General features: G+C 54.9%; 2 protein-coding genes across 6 annotated transcripts; one reads left to right on the top strand and one right to left on the bottom strand.

Annotated features, from left to right (window-relative positions):
• Positions 1 to 5,897: 5,897 nt before the first annotated feature.
• ELOVL1 (ELOVL fatty acid elongase 1) lies at positions 5,898 to 10,624 on the top strand. Of its 5 annotated transcripts, none has more exons than XM_055342083.1 (8): positions 5,898 to 6,044; positions 8,444 to 8,503; positions 8,675 to 8,865; positions 9,045 to 9,125; positions 9,276 to 9,332; positions 9,417 to 9,522; positions 9,618 to 9,754; positions 9,883 to 10,624. In XM_055342083.1, the coding sequence occupies exons 2-8, from the start codon at positions 8,458 to 8,460 to the stop codon at positions 10,102 to 10,104; spliced, it is 840 nt and encodes a 279-aa protein (XP_055198058.1). In that variant the 5' UTR covers positions 5,898 to 6,044; positions 8,444 to 8,457; the 3' UTR covers positions 10,105 to 10,624. The 5 variants fall into 5 exon arrangements, with proteins under 5 accessions (XP_055198058.1, XP_055198059.1, XP_055198060.1 ...); XM_055342084.1 differs by lacking the exon at positions 5,898 to 6,044 and adding an exon at positions 6,222 to 6,590; XM_055342085.1 differs by lacking the exon at positions 5,898 to 6,044 and adding an exon at positions 6,577 to 6,692.
• A 134-nt stretch (positions 10,625 to 10,758) lies between these two features.
• Positions 10,759 to 14,314, bottom strand: CDC20 (cell division cycle 20). Its single transcript, XM_055342081.1, has 11 exons — positions 14,253 to 14,314; positions 13,976 to 14,177; positions 13,729 to 13,877; positions 13,545 to 13,641; positions 13,250 to 13,378; positions 12,939 to 13,135; positions 12,721 to 12,815; positions 12,348 to 12,576; positions 12,075 to 12,200; positions 11,411 to 11,528; positions 10,759 to 11,013 (listed from the first exon to the last, which is right to left on the bottom strand). The coding sequence occupies exons 2-11, from the start codon at positions 14,154 to 14,156 to the stop codon at positions 10,835 to 10,837; spliced, it is 1,500 nt and encodes a 499-aa protein (XP_055198056.1). The 5' UTR covers positions 14,157 to 14,177; positions 14,253 to 14,314; the 3' UTR covers positions 10,759 to 10,834.
• Between the last annotated feature and the right edge of the window lie 4,257 nt (positions 14,315 to 18,571).

Below are 18,571 nucleotides of genomic sequence, written 5' to 3' on the forward strand. Positions count from 1 at the left end.
TCCCCTATTCTTGCCCTTAAGCTGTGAGCCCTCTCACCTGGAGCCAGGACCTGGGAGTCCGGTGCCATCTCACACCTCCACTGATTGCACAGGCTCTGCCCTCTTTATCCTGCTCCGAGCCCCCCGCCTCGTTGATCTAGTGAATAACTCATCCTTCCAGGGTTACCTACCTTTGCCATCTCCTTCCCTGTACGTTCCACCATTCTTAAATTATATCTGATCTGGACACATTCATTGTGTGACCTTAGAAGAGTTGTCTCACTTCCAAGAACCTCAGTTTCCACCTCTGTGAAATGGGGCGATAGCCCAGTCCTCAACTGAACATGTTCAGTCCTCCACTGAACATACTTAAAATGAAAGTTAAGCCTTTAAGTGGCTCGTAATTTTCTACAGGGTAAAGTCCAAGCTTCTTGGAATGACATGAAAGGTCCTTGAGGTCAAGAGTCAGCCCTCAAATACTAACTACTGTTCTCTTCCCTTACTCTCTCCTGAGCAATTTCATGGTTATTGCATGATGGTGTGTTGGACTGCTTTGGTTACAGCACAGTACAGTTAAACTAGCCCTAGCCAAACACAAAGAAAGGGGGACCCCGGTGTGTTTGGGTTATGGGGATGGGTTGAAGGGTAACTGGCTGCAGGTGGGCTCCAGGGCTTCAATGGCCAAGGCCCCCGACTCTGTATTTCTCCACTCTGCGGCAGCAGGGCTCATCTCGTGTACGAACTCCTATTGTTCTTGCTTGGATTCTGTGTCACTAGGAGCCTGGACTGAGGGAAATGGGGAGACCACCGTGGTTATCAGGCTAGCGGGGTGAGGACAGGAGTTCCTAAAGGAAATGAAGGCAAGGGGTGGGAAAGTGTCTGAGCCCCCACAGCCCACTTTGTGGGATTTCAGGGAATCCTCGGACTTTTTTTTTTTCTTCCTCAAGCCCTCAAGTCCTCTTTTTCCTCAAGTCCATTCTTTAAGCCTACAGAACCGTGTTTAAGATTGCCTGTGGAATGTGCCATCTTACTTCAAACTCCAGATGTCCCCAAAGGCATTAGTTTCCTCCACTCCGCTCCCACCTGAGTTATCCAGCATGACCAGCTTCCTGTCAATCCTGTATCCTCTCTGCTCCGTCCTGCCTTCCTGCTCACTCCCATTGCTCTAGGGCAGGCCTTCCGTGGGTCACACCTCCCAGCTGGATCCCCTTCCTCTCCTTTGCTGCTGGTTATACATCATACTGTCCCCAGGTTTGTCTTTGTAAGAGATAATGGGGGTCATACCAACCTCTTTCTTAAAAATTCTTAGGGACACCCCAATACAAACAAAACTCCTCATTCTTTCATTCAGACTACTTCAGGATTTGGGGCCAGCCTACGTTTTCACCTTCTTGCACATGAAGGCCTCTTATTCCGCGTACCCTTTGGCCAAGCAGAATCAGATGTACCAGTTCCCTACACCTGTGCTGTGCTTGTCTCCTTCCATCCCTTTGTCCACACTCTTTCCTCAGCCTGGAACACTGTTCCTGCTGCCTTACTTGCCACGTGACCTTGAGAGAATTCCATCACCTTTTTTTAAAAAAGACTTTATTTATTCATGACAGACAGAGACAGAGACACAGGCAGAGGGAGAAGCAGGCTCCCTGCCGGCAGCCCGATGTAGAATTCAATCCCAGGACCCCAGGATCACAACCTGAGCTGAAGGCAGACACTCAACCACTGAGCCACCCAGGTGTCCCTCCATCACCGTTTCTGATTCCACTCTTTACGTCCACGAAGCAGTGCTAATAGTAGTTAACCGTATAGAACCGAACCTGAGGAGTGTGTGGAAAGCAGCTGGCCCCTTTCTTGCCAGAGAAAGTATTGAACAATAAGCTACACTTTCTCTTTTTCCCCTTTGGCCCTTCTCAACACACCCTCCAGATCCGGCTCTCTTTCCCTCATCTTGATGACCTCTCCTGGTTTGTCCCGAACCTAAAATCTTCCCTTTTCTCTCTCCACAGCTTTTTCTGCAGGGCCTCTCAGAGCCCTCTCCCCGTACTGGAGTTTCTTTAGTTCTGTTCAGTGAACACTGACTGCTGCCCACAGCGTGTAGGCATTAGCTGCCCAGGGACAGACATGATGGGTGTTTGCACACAGTCTCTCCCTCCTGCCCTCTGGTATCTTTCCAGCTCGGGTTCCTTCAGCAAAGGTCTCAGCCTCAGGCGGAGGACACCCTCTAGCTGGCAAAGGCCCAGGGATATGCAGAGTGATTAACTGACCCTTCATCCTCTCTTCACTCCCCTGTCCTCACAGACTCAGCCCTCCCCCCAACTCCTGTGTGATGACTGGGTAGAAAGTGCCCTTTGTCCTTTACAGGATGGGGAAGGGAGAAGCCTGACACAGCCCCTGGAGACTGCTTCCATCTCTACCTGCCACTCTGGTGTCCGCTAGCCTAGACCCTCAGTTCCTGTCATTTGTAGCCAATTCCCCACGTCTCCCATGCCGCAGCCCCTCCACTGCTCCCCATTTGCCCACCTGCTCATGCACACACAGGCCTGCCTTTTTCCACTTGTTCCTCATTGCCATGCCCGCTTCTTTGATCCCATTTCCTTTAAATGTTTCTGCTGAAACATGTCAAGCCTCCGATCATCATGGGAATGGAGTTGTTGGCCTTCACGTGGATGGTGGTTTTCAGACCAAACCCTTGCAGAAAGTACATCAGTGATTTATCTTCCGGGGAATGAGGATAGAGCAGGGCCCCTGAGAGAGTAGTGAACGAGTTGGGCGTCAGACAGGGTAGGACCCTAAAGGAGAGTCACCTCCCTTCCAGCCGGTCAGGAAGGTTCCATGAAGGAGGGGGGAATTTTAGCTGTTGGACTGGGCATTCTTCCCTTAACCCCCACTCTCCAGCTTATCAGGACTGAGTTCCTGGACCCCTTCAGTCTCTCTAGTTGATCAACCTGTCCCTTCCACCCAGCTTCTCTGCAGGCCCCAAATGAGCTCCTCTCCCAGTCACCTGACTGATTTACCCTTTCCCATACAAGTCAGTCTGTGAGGTCTCCTTAGCCAGAGGCCAATCCCTCCCTCTGTAAGCTGGATCCCATTGTCTCCTTCCGCACAGCCCATAAACATGTTCAAGCCTCTTCCCGTTAAAAACAGCCATTAGAGTCAATCTGAAGGTGAGAGCCAGACATCGATATTTTAAAAGCTCCCCAGGTGATTGCATGCAGCCATGGCTGAAAACATAAACAGAACAGAATCCAAACTTTTTACCGTGGCATGTAAGGCTCTGTATAAACTGATTCCTGCCTGTGTCTCCTGCCCTGACCTCTCTGCCCTCTGAGCTGGAGCTGCACTGAACTACCTAGAGCTCCCCAAACCCACCACATCTCTTGCTTCTGTGCCTTCACACATGTGCCTGCCTCTGCCCCTGTGTTTCCCTGCTTTCTAGAAAGTGCCCTTCAATGTTCACCTTAGGTGTCCTTTCTACAAAGCCATCAAGAACTCACCCCCACCCTGGGGTAAGGTGCTCCTCCTCAGCGCTTTCATAACCCTCTGTTTATCTCTGTGGGAACACTCGCCACCTGCTACTATGATTGGTCATCTAGACGTCTGTCTTCTCCTCTAGACTGCAAGTGTTTTGCAGGAAACCGAGGGCTCTGGAGATGCCATTTGTAGGACTTGGGGCCATGTGACATCTATCAGATGTTGGAAGACAGTGTCTCCCGGGACTAGGCTTGGAACTGAGCGAAGGGAGTCTTGGCGCCTGTTCATTCATGTAGTCAACATTGACCACCATGTCCCAGGTGAATAAATGGGTAGTTGAAGTCTGCCTCTACTGTACTTGACCTGTGGGACTGCACACACATCATCTCCAGTAGTCTGCTTCGTTCGTGTCTGACTTGTCTCTAGATGGATGCTGAATCCAGAACCTCTTGGCAGTACTCTTGGGGCACTGTGCGTACACAGTAAGCACTTAGGAAATATTTGTTAAACCGATGCTCATGAATCCACACACAAGACTGGTACATTGGTTATCAGGAGTGGTAGGTTCTTGACGTACGGGCTGCTTCCCACCGTGTCTGTGAAGTGTCGAGCACAGAAGCAGTGCTAAGGCGCTGTATGCGGGCTAGCTCCTCCACTCTTGACAATGAGGGAGGCACTGTTCCTGTTTTATAGAGATTCAGCGACTTGCAGAAGGTCATGCAGGTCCTCAGTAGAAAACTTAAAACTCAGGCCTCTGGAGGCAGGGGTGACCCCAAAGCCACCAAAGTATACTTGGACCCCATTAGGCTTTCAACAAATATTGACTCAAGGGAGACTGCCACTCCCGGGGGGAGTAAAAAGCCTTCCGAATTCTGTCTTCCCCACCTGACTCTGGGTCCCACGACCTCTCTTGGCTTTCTCACAGTCTCACTTATTCTAATATTCACTCCACAAATATTACAAAGGATCAAATGAACCAGACAGTGGGCCCGGTGCAAGAGATACGGAGACCACTAACAGGACTGAGTGGAACTTAGAGTGGAGGAGGTTGCAGATTATTTCTTTGCTGTAGGATTGCGGGAGCGGAGGGAGGTGATTTACTACCTGGGAGAGCTGTACCTTGTATTGAGCCAGGGGACAAGGCTTAGAGGGGTGGGGGTGTGTGAAAGATGCAGACATCCTTGGGCAACAGGATGTGGCCCAGGAGAATAACGCAGGCTCAAGGCGAGATCAGGGAAGCCTTAGTGTTATAAAACGCCATGAAATTTGAGCCTTTGAATTCTTCCGCCCTTTCAAGGGTAGCTACTGATGGGCTGGATCATAGTTCTACCTTGGCTCTGGCCTCTTACCTCTAAGATTGAACTCCCACATGGCTCCAGCCCACCATTTATGAACATGTTTTTCCCAAACCACTGTCTCTTCTGAATTCCCTTCCTGTCCACATTTACACCATCCAGTCTGACAAGCAGTTATTGGGTCACTTATATGCACAGCACCACCCCAGGAGCTCCTGGAGATAGAGATTTCATTCCGCTAAAACGGGGTCCTCACCCCAGTTCAGTCTCGTGGGTGAGTGTGTGGAGCTGAGAGGGGAGAGCGCAGGAAGCCGGGTAGACAGCTAAGTATATGTAGAGAGAACGAGTCCACCTGTGTTGGGGACGTCTCTGGTTCCGCTACTCTCATCCCATCAGTCTCCAAACCTCCGTAGGTCAGGCTGTTAGCTCTCACCTGGCCTGCCTCAATAACCTCATCACCCTGGCTGCCAGAGTGAAGTGACTCAGCTGGGTGGTAAACCCCATGCCGGGACAGCATCTGCCTCGCTCACCGATGTGTCACTAGCACTTACCACACTCTTGCACACGGTAGGTGGTCAATAAATATTTGATGACACACGCCTGACTGTGTAGCCTCCTCGGAAACCTTCGCTGTTTCTCCTATGCTTCCAGAATAAAACCGAACTGCCCGGCTTGGCCTTCAAGCCCTCCCTCCCGCATTCAGCCACAGTTGGCTCCACTTGCCTTTTTTTCCTTTCACTGCCTTCAAGGCCAGTTTAGCCAGTGACTCACTGTTCCTGCCTCGGGCCACTCGGACTCTCCCACTGCGGAGCCCTCCTAGCAGTTCCTAATGCTAGGGCTCAGCAGGGAAGGCTTCCCGGCCAGCAGCTGCTCCCCCAGCCCTGCCCCGGCACACACGTGCTGCCTCCGCCCCCACCCCCTGGAGGGGGCGCCCCGGAGGGCAGGGCCCATCAGGGCGCGTGGGGCGCGTTGGTGGACTGTCCCCGGAGCGCCCGGCGCGAGCAAGGTGCACCTCGGGCGGGCGGGGGGCGGGCCGCGGGATGCCGAGGGAAGGGGTGGGGAGCCCGCGCTGGGCGTGCTTCCTGCCCCGGAATCTGGCGGCCCGCCCCTGCGCCCGCCCCTCGGGCCGAGCCGAGTCGGGGCCAATCAGCAGGCGCCCCCCGCCCGGCCCGCCCCGTCCCCCTCTGGTGACAGAAAGTCGGCCCAGCAGATGAGGAAGTGGCAGGCAGGCCGGCCCTGGGGACTTCTGTGTGGCCCTGCTCCCTCCGAGCCCGCCGCTGCTGCCCGCCCGGCCCCCCGCTGGTGAGTGCGGCCCTTCCACGCGCGGGCCGTCCACGTGCCCGGGCGCCCTGCCCGCCCTGCCCTGCCCTGCCCGTGGGCGAGGCGGTTCCTGGGACCGTGGGTGGGAGGTCCCAGCTCTCCGGGGCGGGCCTGGCCGGCCGCCTCCCTCTGCTCCCGGCCCCTATTTGCTCAAACCTAGGCCTTCTCTCACCACCTCCCCACCCTCCCTCTGCGCCTCCTACCCTCCCTCTCCCCCTCCCTCTCCTCGCTCGGGCTCTTCTCCTCCTCTTTCCCCTCCCCCGGCCCCTGCCTGTCTCCTTTTCCCCTTCCATCCGTCTTCAAGGGAGCACCCGCCTGGTTCCCCTCCTGGGACACACCCGGCGCTCCTCAAGCTTGGGGACAGGTCATTTCCAGAGCCTCGAGCCGCTCCTGACCTCCAGGGTGCATGAGTGTCTGTGGAGGGCGAACTGGAGGAGGTGGTTTAGAGAGCGGGAGAGATAACCAGCTGGCAGGCTCGCGGGTCAGGGAGGAACTGTGTGTGCGTGTGCGAGCACAGGCCTGTGCCAGGTAGGCCCCGCCACGGAAGAGGCGACCCGCGAGATCGGACGGTGAATGAATGAATGGGGATTGTCATCCGTGGGAGAGATCTGCGTGCATGACCAAAGGCAGGTGTGTCTCAATGTGGTGTGGGTGATTTTATGTTCCCTCACCTCTAAGTGCGGTGTTTGAGCTTATGTCTGTGACCACACCGATCTGTGACTGACGTACGTGTGAGTAAATCTGCGTGTAGGCCCGAGGGTGTGAGCATGAACACTTGCACATGGTAACGCAGGACCAGCGAAGGAGGCCGTGTGAGTGTTTGGGGCGTGTTGCCTGCGTGAGTGGAGTCAGGAGTGGGTCTGAGCATCAGAAACTGTGCGTGTCAGAGTCCACGGAGGCTTGTTTGGGTGGTGTGTCAGAGGACAGTGTGTGGGCTCCGCGTGTCCGTGAACCCCTGTGTGCTCCTGCTCACCACGGGTCAGCCTGTCGGTGGTGGTGGGGAGAGCTGTGTGGGAGGGAGGGCTCGGGGACCGACCGTGGCGGGGTGTGGTTGGGAGTCCACCCGGAGGCGGGGGGAACACCTGTGAGATGTGTGCCCAGCTGAGTGTGCGAGGGGCACGCCGATGGCCTGGGTGGATGTGTCAGGAGGTGAAGCGGACATTCTTCACTAAGCGCCTGCACGGCTTGTTCTCTTGATAGAGGGAACCGGGCACACCTGGGTGCAGGCAGCTCGCAGAGCATCTCCTGCCCTGGCCGTGAGGGGAGGGCCTTGTCCCTCTGGGACAGCCTCGGCATCCCTGGCCCCCCTGGGTCTGGGCCCAGGCTTTTGTGTCCCAGTGTGCCCTCCCCCGACATTCCTTCGGGTTCTGAGGGGGAGAGGGCCTAGTTCATTAGGACCCTCCCTAAGGGAGGGGAAGATTCCTGAGACCTCCTCCACTCACCCACCTCCTCACATGCCACTGGCTTCCCTGCCCCTCCCAGGGAGAGAAGGGTGACCGTACCCATTCCGAAGCAGGGCAAACCGAGAATTTATGGCTAGATCAGGAGAGGATGCTGGGTATGGGTTTTCAACAGCTCTCTTTGGGCCAAGGCTAGGGCTGGGCTGGAGGTTTCTGGCTCAAAACTAAGCTAGAGCCTTAGCTCATCTGGCCATCCGGGGTGGGTGGGTGGGTGGTGAGTCCCATGCTTTCCTCTTGGCTTTCCCAATCCTGGTGGGTCCTGCTCCTCCAGGCCCTGACCTGTGGCCTGGACCCACCCTCCACCCCATGCGCAGTGCAGCGGGGGCGGGTGGAGGGCGGGGCGCTCCCAGATCTAGTCAGACAGGTGGAGCCGCCGGGGCAGGAGTCTCAAAGGGCCAGGCTCCGGAGAGGAAGGGCTGGAGGGGAGTGCCGGAGAGGAGGGGAACAGGGAGCGGAGAGCGGAGACAGAGTCACGGGAGGTGAGGGCCCAGGAGGGCCGAGGAGAGGAGGGAGTATGGGGGGGGATGGTCCCGGGAGCTGAGCATCCCGAAAGTGGATTGGGAGGATCCCCCGGGGAGAAAAAAGACCCAGAGCTGGAGAAGTGGGAGACTGGCGGGCAAGGCAGAGGCAGTCACTCTGGAGAGGAAAGGTGAGCTTCTCCGGAGAGCGCGGCAACGGAGAGCTCCTGTGGAGGGAGAGGGGGAGTGAGGTCGGTGGGAAGAATCTCGGTGGCAGAGGGGCGGTGGCAGAGGGGCGGGAAGCTGCCTCCTACCCCTGTCCCCCAGCAATTCCTTCCCTCACTCTTCTGGCCTTTCTGCACGGAGGTATCAGGAGTTGTCTGGTCTGGTCTGTGTCCTGTCGGGGGGTCAGGGGTGGGATGGAGGCACCCAGCCCTGACACCCACCGCCCTCACCTCCCCAGAGTCCGTAGCCAGGATGGAGGTGATCGTGAACTTGTACCAGGAGATGATGAAGCATGCAGGTAAGCTGCTGTCCTCCCTCCTGCCCCAGGATCCCTGGATATGGGGCTGTCTCTTAGTGGAGAGTCCCTAGGGACTCCCTGACCCTCCGTGACCCGACCCCACCCCTGTCCACCTGGTGGGGCCCCTTCGGATCCCGTGACTCCTCCTGACTCCTGGACCCTTATTCACAGATCCTCGGCTCCAGGGCTACCCTCTGATGGGGTCCCCCCTGCTAATGACCTCCATCCTCCTGACCTACGTGTACTTCGTTCTCTCACTTGGGCCGCGCATCATGGCCAATCGGAAGCCCTTCCAGCTCCGGGGCTTCATGATTGTCTACAACTTCTCACTGGTGGCGCTCTCCCTCTACATTGTCTATGAGGTGGGCCCCTGGGATGCCCAGGTTTTAATTTCTGCTGGCAGGATGAGGGGCAGGCTTTGAGGTCAGGTCAGAGCATGACATCTCCTTTCCAGAGAGGCTCAGATCCATTGCTTTAGCTGGATAGCCAGAGGGACTGGGCGGGGTGGAACTCTGGTGGTCTAATCCACACCCCTTCCTAGTTCTTGATGTCTGGCTGGTTGAGTACCTACACCTGGCGCTGCGATCCTGTAGACTATTCCAACAGCCCGGAGGCACTAAGGGTAAGCGCGCGGGGTGGGGGTGGGGGGGTACTGGTGCTAGGTTATAAGCACCCTGGGGATAGCAGTTTGGGTGTGACCTGGGCTCATGGGCCAGTTCTGAGACGTTTCTGGAGTAGTGTGGGGGTCCTAAGGCTGTCTGACCTCTTGCAGATGGTTCGAGTGGCCTGGCTCTTCCTCTTCTCCAAGTTCATCGAGCTGATGGACACAGTGAGTGGTTATAGGAGATACGAGGACCTGGTGGGGAGAAAGCGGCGGCCCTGGCTCTGAAACCCATTTCCCCACTCTTCTTAGGTGATCTTTATTCTCCGGAAAAAAGATGGACAGGTGACCTTCCTCCATGTCTTCCACCACTCCGTGCTTCCCTGGAGCTGGTGGTGGGGAGTAAAGATTGCTCCGGGTGAGTGGTGAAGGCCACGGTGCGGGGGCGGGGAGAGGGGCAGGCACTGAGGACCAGCCGCTCACCTCTCCTGACCCCGCTCCTTGTCCCGACAGGAGGAATGGGCTCTTTCCATGCCATGATCAACTCCTCGGTGCATGTCGTCATGTACCTGTACTACGGGTTGTCCGCCCTGGGCCCTGTGGCTCAGCCCTACCTGTGGTGGAAAAAGCACATGACAGCCATCCAGCTGGTGAGGGGCCCAGCCGGAGCCACCCGCCCCCCTTTATTCATCCTGCCTCCCCTTTGACCCCAGGCCTCCGCATTCAGCCTTTCCCTACTCCGCGGCTGTTCATCTGACCCTGGCCTTCTCCCTTCTAGATCCAGTTCGTGCTGGTGTCGCTGCACATCTCCCAGTACTACTTCATGCCTAGCTGTGACTACCAGTACCCAGTCATCATCCACCTCATCTGGATGTACGGCACCATCTTCTTTGTCCTCTTCTCCAACTTCTGGTATCACTCCTATACCAAAGGCAAGCGGCTGCCCCGTGTACTTCAGCAAAACGGAGCTCCAGGTACCGCCAAAGTCAAGGCCAACTGAGAAACGTGGCCTAGCTAGGTGCCCACCTAAGTGCCTCAGGACTGCACCTTGGGCAGCATCTGACGTCCTCCCCGCCTACACCGGTGACCTGTGACCAGGGCCCTGTGTGGTCAGGACTGAGCAGGGGACAGGCCCTCCCCTCCCCACAGCTGGCACACAGGGACCATGGCTTCCGTCGCTCACCCGCTTCTCCCGGCCAGCTCCGAGGACACGGCCGCACCGCCCTCTGCCACTCCAGAGCCGGGGGCTCAAGGGCTGGACACTCATCTTCCCCTCCAGGCCTTAAACTTGGGAGGGGAACACTCAGGACTGGCCCCCACCAGGGTCTTATGGCCTTTTTCCTCACACTGAAGAGGTCAGCAATAATCTGTCACTCTGGACCCATGACCCCTCCTTCTCTAGCCCACACTGAAGCAGAAGCTTCTTGACCAAAGGTCAGAGTGGGTGGGGGGCCTGGGACTACAGCCTGTGGAGGCTGCTCACTCACTTAGGTCTTCATTAAAAGTGACAGAGGAAACCACCCAGGCTGCGTGTGTACATGTGTGAATGAAGAGGTGCCAGCCCTGTCTGCAAACAGGAGGGATGGTTCTGGCTCTCTGAGGACAGTGGACATGAGCTCTGGGGAAGGCTGCTTGGACAGAGCTCATGCGAGGAGAAGAGAGGGAGACATGACTTTATTAGAAAAATAAAAAAGAAACAAAAACAAAAAACTGGGGTAATGAGTTGGTCCTCAACGGATGCCTTGGTGGATGAGGCTGCTCTTGGCCGCGCTGGCCTTCTCCCGCTCCCGCCGCCGTGCAGGATCCAACTCAAAGCAGCGCCATAGCCGCAGGGTCTCATCTGCGGCTGCTGAGGCCACAGTGGCCCCGTCTGGGCTCATGGTCAGGCTGAGGACCCGGGCAGTGTGACCTGAGGCACGAGGAGGGAACAAATGAGAGCAGTGCATGGGAGTATAGACACACCTCCAGCCGCCAGTGTGGAGGGCCACATTCCTTTTGTTTTTTAGAACACCTCTGAGACCATTCACATACCACAGAATTCTTCCCTTTAGAGTACACAATTGGTTGGTTTTTAGTATATTCACAAAGTTGTGCAACCCCATCACGACACTAATTGCACAATGTTTTCATCACTCCCTAAAGAAAGTCTCTCCTCACCTTCTCACCTTCTCGCCGCACCCCACCCCCACCCCCCAGCCCCAGCAACCATCAATCTGTTTTCTTTCTTTGCATTCTTTGGACATTTCATGTGATCAGCCACATGCAACATGTAGCCTTCTGTGTCTGGCTTGTCGCTTAGCACCTACCTTTAAGCTCAGCCACCTTGGCCATGGTTGGGTATTTCCAAATAACCAACTGGTTCTGGGCGAAGCCATGGCCAGAGATGAGCTCCTTGTAGTGGGGAGACCAGAGGATGGAGCACACCTGTGGAGAGGGGTTGAGGTGAGGGCACAACATAGAGCAACACTATCCAAATGAGACCTAAGTCCACTGGAATATCAGGGGCCCCGCCAGGTGCCAGACTCGGACCCGAACCACCACAGTTCTTGAAATGGGCCTCCACTGGGAAGAAGAGTGACCTCGAGTGGAGGGGAAACATGTGAATGATCCTGAGGTAAAAATGCTATGTTTCGGCGACTAGATGAAGAGACGATGAAAGATTCTAGGAAGTCTTGCAGATTCCTGAGTAGGTTCTATCCCTCTCAAACAATATAAGAGGAACACATTTCAGAGAGACAAGAAGTGACAAACTTAATTTAGGACATATTAGGGCATTGCCACCTATAGGACTGAGGTTGGAGTTAAGCCGCACACATCAGTACGGTCCTGACCTCTTGAGCGAGAGTGAAGTTACAATTCTGGAAATCATCAGGGTATAGAATCGGCGAAGCCACTAGCGGGGACAGTTGCCCAAGGAAGACTAAACAGAGTAAGACTGCTTCTGGAAGGGAGAGGCTAGGTAAAGACTACCTGGGATTGAGCATCCACGGCACTCAGGCAGGCCCCAGAGCAGACATTCCAGATGCGAATGTGTCGGTCACTGGTGCCCCCTCCAGTTGCCAGGACATTGGACTGCCACGGACACCAAGCTACAGCCTAGGTAGGATAAAGGTGGAATCAGCAGGTACAGGGGCTAGACAAGGAGCTACTGGGGTCACAGGGTAATTCTGTCCAAAACTACCATCCCGTCTCCCAGGTTCCGGGTGAGGGTCTGCAGAGGACCCAACCCAGCCCCACTCTCACCTTGACTGCCCCTTGGTGCTGGGTGAATGTCTGCAGGGGGACCCAGCCACCCTCTCCAGGAGCACTAGGCCACACATTGACCAAGTTATCGTTGCCACCGCTGGCCAAATGTCGTCCATCTGGGGCCCAGCGCAGTCCACACACCTCCTGGCTGTGGCCACTCAGTGTGGCCACATGGTGTTCTGCGACCCGAACATCATGGTGATGGATGTGGCCAGAACGTGAGCCACTGAGGGAAGGGAACGGAACGAGGGTCAGCGGCAGTGCCACACACTGCCAGCAGGACTGAGTTGCTTCAGTTCACAGGTGCATCTCTGGGGAGAGCTGGCAAAAATCAGACAGGTTTTGCAACAGACCAGCTAAAACCACACACCTGGACAAGATATAGCTGTTCCAGCACAGGGAGCTCACTCGGGCAGAATGACCAGTCATGTTTCGAAGCCGCTTCTGCTGCTGCACGTCCCACAGCTGGAGAGAGAAGGCTGCTAGGATCACACACTGTGACTTGCCACTGGTGCCCCACCCCGCTCCTGCCGGACAAGCCCCCTGGGTCTGTGCACCACAGGCCTGCGGCACAGGGACGGGTCTCACCTGCACCTCAGCACTGCTGGTGCCCACAGCCAGGTAGTTGCCCTCCTTAATCCAGGCCACAGAAGATATGTACTCCCCAGGCTGCTCCATCTGCAGCAGCTGCAAGATGTCACCGGAGCTAGCACTCCACAAGTACACACTGTTGTCCAATGCCACAGCCAGCACATTCCCAGAGCTCCAGTCCACAAGGTTCAGGTCTGCCAGAGCAGGGAAGGGGGATGGGGAGCATGAGCTTCCCCACGTGCCTGGTGCCCGGTGCCCAGGCTCTCTCCCTCCATCCAATGAATGGGCAAGGGGAAGGCTGCACTCACAGTAGTCATTCCGGATTTCAGGGGCATCCAGGATTCGGTCTGGCAGGGAGGGAATGTAACGGCAGGTCTTCCGGGTGGAGCCAGGCGTGGCCTTCTGGCTGTACAGCACTTTCAGTCTGTTCTGGTAACCTGTGGCAACCCAGCGGGCCCACACAGTGGGAAAACGGGCTCCTCCCACGGCCCCTAGCCTGGAAGGTCAGATCAACACCTGCCCTCGCCACAGTCTTAGGTGGGAGGAGCAGACTAAGGGTCGTGCTGACACCTCCCTCCCGGAACCAAAAACTTCAGGTCTTACCCTCTGGGGCGTTCTGTGGTTTCCCACTGAGCCGCAGGATCTTGGCTTCCTCCACGTCAAAACCGTTCAGGTTCAGAGCCCAGGCTTTCTGATGTTCCTGGCACACAGGGTGGGCATGAGGCAGGATGCATGGTCCAGGGTGCATGGGCTGGTGTTGGGCTCCAAGCCCCTCTGGATCACGTACCTTCTTGGTGGGCGTGTGGCTCTCTTCAGGCTGGTTTTCCTTGCTCAGGAGGAAACTGGCCACCTCCATCTGGGAAGCACTGCGATGGGGGATGTAGCGGTCCCCGCCGGGTTTGCTGGGAGTGGTCTGAGCCTTGGAGCTGGACTTGCCTGGCGCGGGGAGAGGGAGGCCGAGAGTGGGAGCAGGCTCCTGGGGCGCTGTCGGCCGGCCCGCCTCCCTCCCCCGCGGCCCGCAGCACCCCACTGACCCGGAGTCCGGCCGGGGGTCCTGCCGGCGCTGTGGGACCGGTTGGCCGCCCGCATGGGCGAGGGCGCCGGGCCCGCGGCCTCCCTGGCCTTGCGCTGCCAGCGCGCGGGGGGCGCATTGGGGATGGGCGCGTCCAGCTGCAGCAGCGAGTGCAGGTCGCTCTCGAACACGAACTGCGCCATGGACGCGGTGCCCGCCGAGTCCTGGGGGAAGACGCGACAGCGCTCAGCCCGGGCCACCCCGGCCGCGCCCCGCCGCGCCCCCCGACGGCCTCCCACCTGCAGCTCCCAGCGGGCTCCAATCGCCGACCGGCCTCCACCGCGCCGGCCTGCGCTTCTTAAACTCTCCGCTCCGAGCACTCATTGGCTCCTTCAAAACCCAACCGTCGCAACCGTCGCCTTCGCCCATTGGCCTTTGACGGCACGGGGGGCGGGGCTTCCGGTGCGAGCCGCAGATCTCACGAGAATCCAGCCGCGGAGCGTGATTCGAAGGGCGAGAGGGTTAAGGCTGGTCCCCGGCGGCCCCGAGTCTGAAGGCGAGAGGGGCGGGGCCTGGGGGCCTGGGGGCGGGGCGGGGGCGGGCCTGCGCCCTCCCGAGCCGCTTCCATTCATTCCTTCCCCGCGTCCGCCCTTCGCACTAGAGGCCGGCCCGTGGGTGGTATTGATGCTACGGAAGTGCGGGAACTCGGTGGAGGGCCCTACAGCCCCGAGCCGTTCAGAGGAGGGAGAGGCGGCAGGTGGGCAGGGGCGGGGAAGTGGTTGGGCAGCTTAGGAGCGGAAAGAAGCCAGAGCTATTAGCTTGTTAGCTTGGTGCCTGCGGGAGCGCTGCTAGGAAGGAGCAGCACGCGTGAAACGTGGTTTTGTGGGGCGCCCGGGTGGCTCAGTCGGTGGGGTTGAGCGGCTGCCTTGGGCTCAGGTCATGACCCCAGGGTCCTGGGATGGAGCCCCCCCCCCATCGGGCTCCCTGCTCAGTGGGGAATCTGCCTCTCCCTCCCCTTCTACCTCTCCCCTGCTTGTCCTCTCTCTGTGGCCAATAAATAAATAAAATTTTTTTAAAAAATTGTTTTGTTGTTTTGCAAATGGGGGGAAATGAGGGTGGGAAAGGCATGAATTCCTTAAGGTTAAGAAGAAAGATCAGGACCCAGACCTGCCTTTCTGGAGATAATAAGATTGGGACTGCCTTCTGAGAGCCATTGTGGCTCACCTCCATGGGGCTTTAGAGGTGGCAAGAATTTTGAAGATGCACTAGTCTAATCTGAGCACGGTGCATCCTCCCCATCCTGGCAACATACCCATATTTTACAGATGAGAAAGCCAAGGCCCAGGGGAAGGGATTGCCTGAGCCACACAGTTGGTGGGAAGCCAGGTCTGACTCCCATTCAATCCAGTGCTCTCATAAGGACCTGAATGAATTGTGTGAATATGCTTAGAGGTGAAGCAGCAGTAATAAAGATAATAATGGGTACCATTTATTGGCCATCCACTAACTACCGTGTTTTAAAAGTTTACATACATTATTGACTTTAATCCTTGATCCCATAAGGCAGATACTCTATTCCCTTTTTATGGAAAAAGAAACTGGGTCAAAAAAAGGTTAGAAACATGCCCAAAGGCACACAGCCAAAAATAAATAGCGGAGCCAAACTATCTGGCTAACACCTTCACTCCTAATCATATGCTGTTTACTGTCCCAGAGAGAGGCTGGAAAAATCATGTTTCTAATAATTACCTTAGATCACTCATGATGACAGAGAAAAATATGGGGCTCTTAACCCAAACTTAATATTGTTATTAATTTTGATTTTGAAGTATTCATGTTTTTTTTTTTTAAATTTCCAATTACATGGATGACTTGCGGCTGGAGACAGGGAGACCCTGAACCTCAGAGAATGTAGAAGAAGTTGCCTAGAGTCAAGCTGGTGAAGCTTGGAATTCAATGTGAAGCTAAGGAATTGGGATTTTATCTGCTAGACATTGTGGAATCAGTAAGTTTCTGCATAGAGAGGAGCCAAACAAAACATATCTAAATGCAAGACGTGGCCAGCAAACCTCTGGAGTAAGGGTAACTATAGAGAAAAAGAAGGATAGGGGGAAAACCTCAGGGATTTCATACATTTTAAAATAAAGGAATGAAAGAAGTCAGTGGAAATTATACTGACATGGACCGTAAAGAGGGAGGCATTCTAAGATATGCAAAATGGTTAAGAAGAATGATGACAGAAAAGGTCAGGTCTGGCCATTGATAATAAATCATCAGCAACCTTGGAGAGAGCTGGATCAGAAGAGTGTGTGCTCAAGGAAAGGGCTGGAGAAAGAAGGCTGGGGATGGGGAACCTGTAGAGGCAGCAAGCATGGGATACTTGCGTGAGAAATTTGGGATTGAGACAGGGACAGTGCATGAGAGCTTGAGGGAACCAGTACCAAGAGCCTATACATGTCTGAAGGTGGAGGCAAAAGAGCCAAGGGAAATGGAAGAAGCCAGGCAAGGGCCGGCTGAGAGAGCAAGGTGCTTGGGTTACCTTACTCAGGAAGAAATGGGATAGAAAACACAGGGAGCTTTCCAGTTAGGAAAGAAAGATCACTGCTTCTCATGTGGAGGGGATGGAGAACAAGGCTTTAGAGAAGGATAATTAGGGCCAAAGAGCTGGTTAGATGGGAGGACTCCCACTAGAACTCAAGTCTAGGAAAGCAAAGGGCATGAAAGGAATAAAATACAGGTGACATCCAAGTGGTGGAACAGCCCGGTTGGGATGATAATAAAAATAGCTCAATAAACATCGAGTGTTTACCATGTGCTTGGTGTTATGTTAACATTTTTAATCGTAAGGTAGGAAAACACTAGACGAGGAAGAGATCAGGTTCTGAAGAGTGAAGCTAAAGATTTAGGGGTATGGAGTGGGATGGATAGGAAGATCAATCAGCAGACAGGTTGGGTTTAAGGAGAGATACTAGAGGCAGAGATATTAGTTAGCAGGCTGTAGCAATAGCTCAGTGGAGATGGAGGAGATGGACTTAGGAAGTAAAAGTGGTCAGAATATGATGGCTAAGTGTGAGTGTAAAGGTGAGAAGTTCAGTGCTGTGGATCTCAATCCTAGTCTTGAGTCCCTAGGACCAGAGTTGGAGCCTTGACCATGGCTAGGGGAAGGAAAATGAGTATACTGGATGTCATCCATTTGTCCCATTCAGACATATTCTTATATCCGTCTCTACCATGCCCTGTGCCTTGTGAGGGTGATTTATATGGCCTATATCAATGGATTCCCTTGGGCTTTGGTTCCCGTTTGGGTTCTACTAATTGGAGGATACTATGGATTAAGCTTTGTCCACCCCACTCCCTCTGAGTTCATATGTTGAATTACTAAGCCCCAATACCCCAGAGTGGAACCTTATTTGGAAATAAGATCATTGCAGATATAATTAGTGAAGATGAGGTCATTTGGGTGAGGTCATTTTGGTCATTCAATCCAGGGAGACTGGTGTCCTTATGAAATGGGGAAGCATGGACACAGATACACACAAGGAGAATGTCACCATGTGAAGATAAAGGCAGAGATGGGGGTGATGCTTCTACAAGCCAAGGAATACCACGTTTGCCAGGGAACCCCTAGAAGCTAGGGGAGAGTCATGAACAGACTCTTCCTCACAGCTCTCAGAAAGAGCCAACCCTAATGATGCCTTGAACTTCTAACCTCCAGAACTGTGAGACAATACATTTCTGTTCTTGAAGCCACCAACTTTGTGGTAGTCTGTTACGGCAGTTTTAGCAAACTAATACAGGGGAGAACAATGGGTGGAGGGAGAGTGAGCCGGAGCTGTTTATTCCCCTGGCTCTCTCTCTGCCATGGCGTCACAGGTTGGCTCTCTACCAAAGGTCACACTCCAGTCAGGCAGCCCTCTCTTAGAGTGGCTCTCTCCAGATCTAGTAACCACACTCCCCCCTTGCCCCTTGCCCCCTACAGGTGGTACAGTTCCCAGCTGTTGTTAGCCCTGGGGTACGGCACTATTCCTTGACGGTTTTCCTAAGTCCTGCCTCATTTTTATAAATACACCCTTTATTAGACTCTCATCAAGATGCTCAGTTTGAGTGTGCCATCTATTTCTGCCAAGACCCTGATTAATATAGTGGGTATGTTTAGTAGCCTGTAAAAAAAAATACCATTTATTTTCAAGTTTGAATGAATCAGGAGAATCCATAACCAGAATGGACTAAGCACATTTTTAATAAAGATTTTATTTATTTATCTGAGAGAGAGAACAAGGGGGGGGGATGGATGGGGGAGTGAGGAGCAGAGGGAGAAGGAGAAGCAGACTGCCCGCTGAGCAGGGAGCCTGATCCCAGGACCCTGAGATCATGACCTGAGCCAGAGGCAGACATTTAACTGACTGAGCCACCCAGGTGCCCCTGGCCTAAGCACATTTACTGCTGCGAATGAATGGCTTAGAGAATGAGGGAGCTTAGCATGGGGTCAAGGTGGCACTGTCCAGAAAGATTTCCTTCATTTAAGAAACATTTATGGCAAAAAAAAAAAAAAGAAAGAAAGAAACATTTATGGAAGGCCTGCTCTCCTGCACCAAGCACTGCTCTAGGTGTTGGGGGG

This window comes from Nyctereutes procyonoides, unplaced genomic scaffold (genome assembly GCF_905146905.1).
Source record: "Nyctereutes procyonoides isolate TBG_1078 unplaced genomic scaffold, NYPRO_anot_genome, whole genome shotgun sequence".
NCBI classification, from domain to species: Eukaryota; Metazoa; Chordata; class Mammalia; order Carnivora; family Canidae; genus Nyctereutes; species Nyctereutes procyonoides.

Bases quoted from the DNA above. Each gene is read 5' to 3' on its own strand.
- ELOVL1 (XM_055342083.1), top strand. From the start codon at position 8,458: ATGGAGGTGATCGTGAACTTGTACCAGGAGATGATGAAGCATGCAG. The intron at 8,504-8,674 runs GTAAGCTGCTGT...CCTTATTCACAG, and splicing joins GGAGATGATGAAGCATGCAG to ATCCTCGGCTCCAGGGCTAC. The intron at 9,126-9,275 runs GTAAGCGCGCGG...GACCTCTTGCAG, and splicing joins ACAGCCCGGAGGCACTAAGG to ATGGTTCGAGTGGCCTGGCT.
- CDC20 (XM_055342081.1), bottom strand. From the start codon at position 14,156: ATGGCGCAGTTCGTGTTCGAGAGCGACCTGCACTCGCTGCTGCAGCTG. The intron at 13,136-13,249 runs GTGAGTGCAGCC...CTGCTCTGGCAG, and splicing joins TGAAATCCGGAATGACTACT to ACCTGAACCTTGTGGACTGG. The intron at 12,577-12,720 runs GTGTGTGGTTTT...CCCTTCCCTCAG, and splicing joins AACAGCTATATCTTGTCCAG to TGGCTCACGTTCTGGCCACA.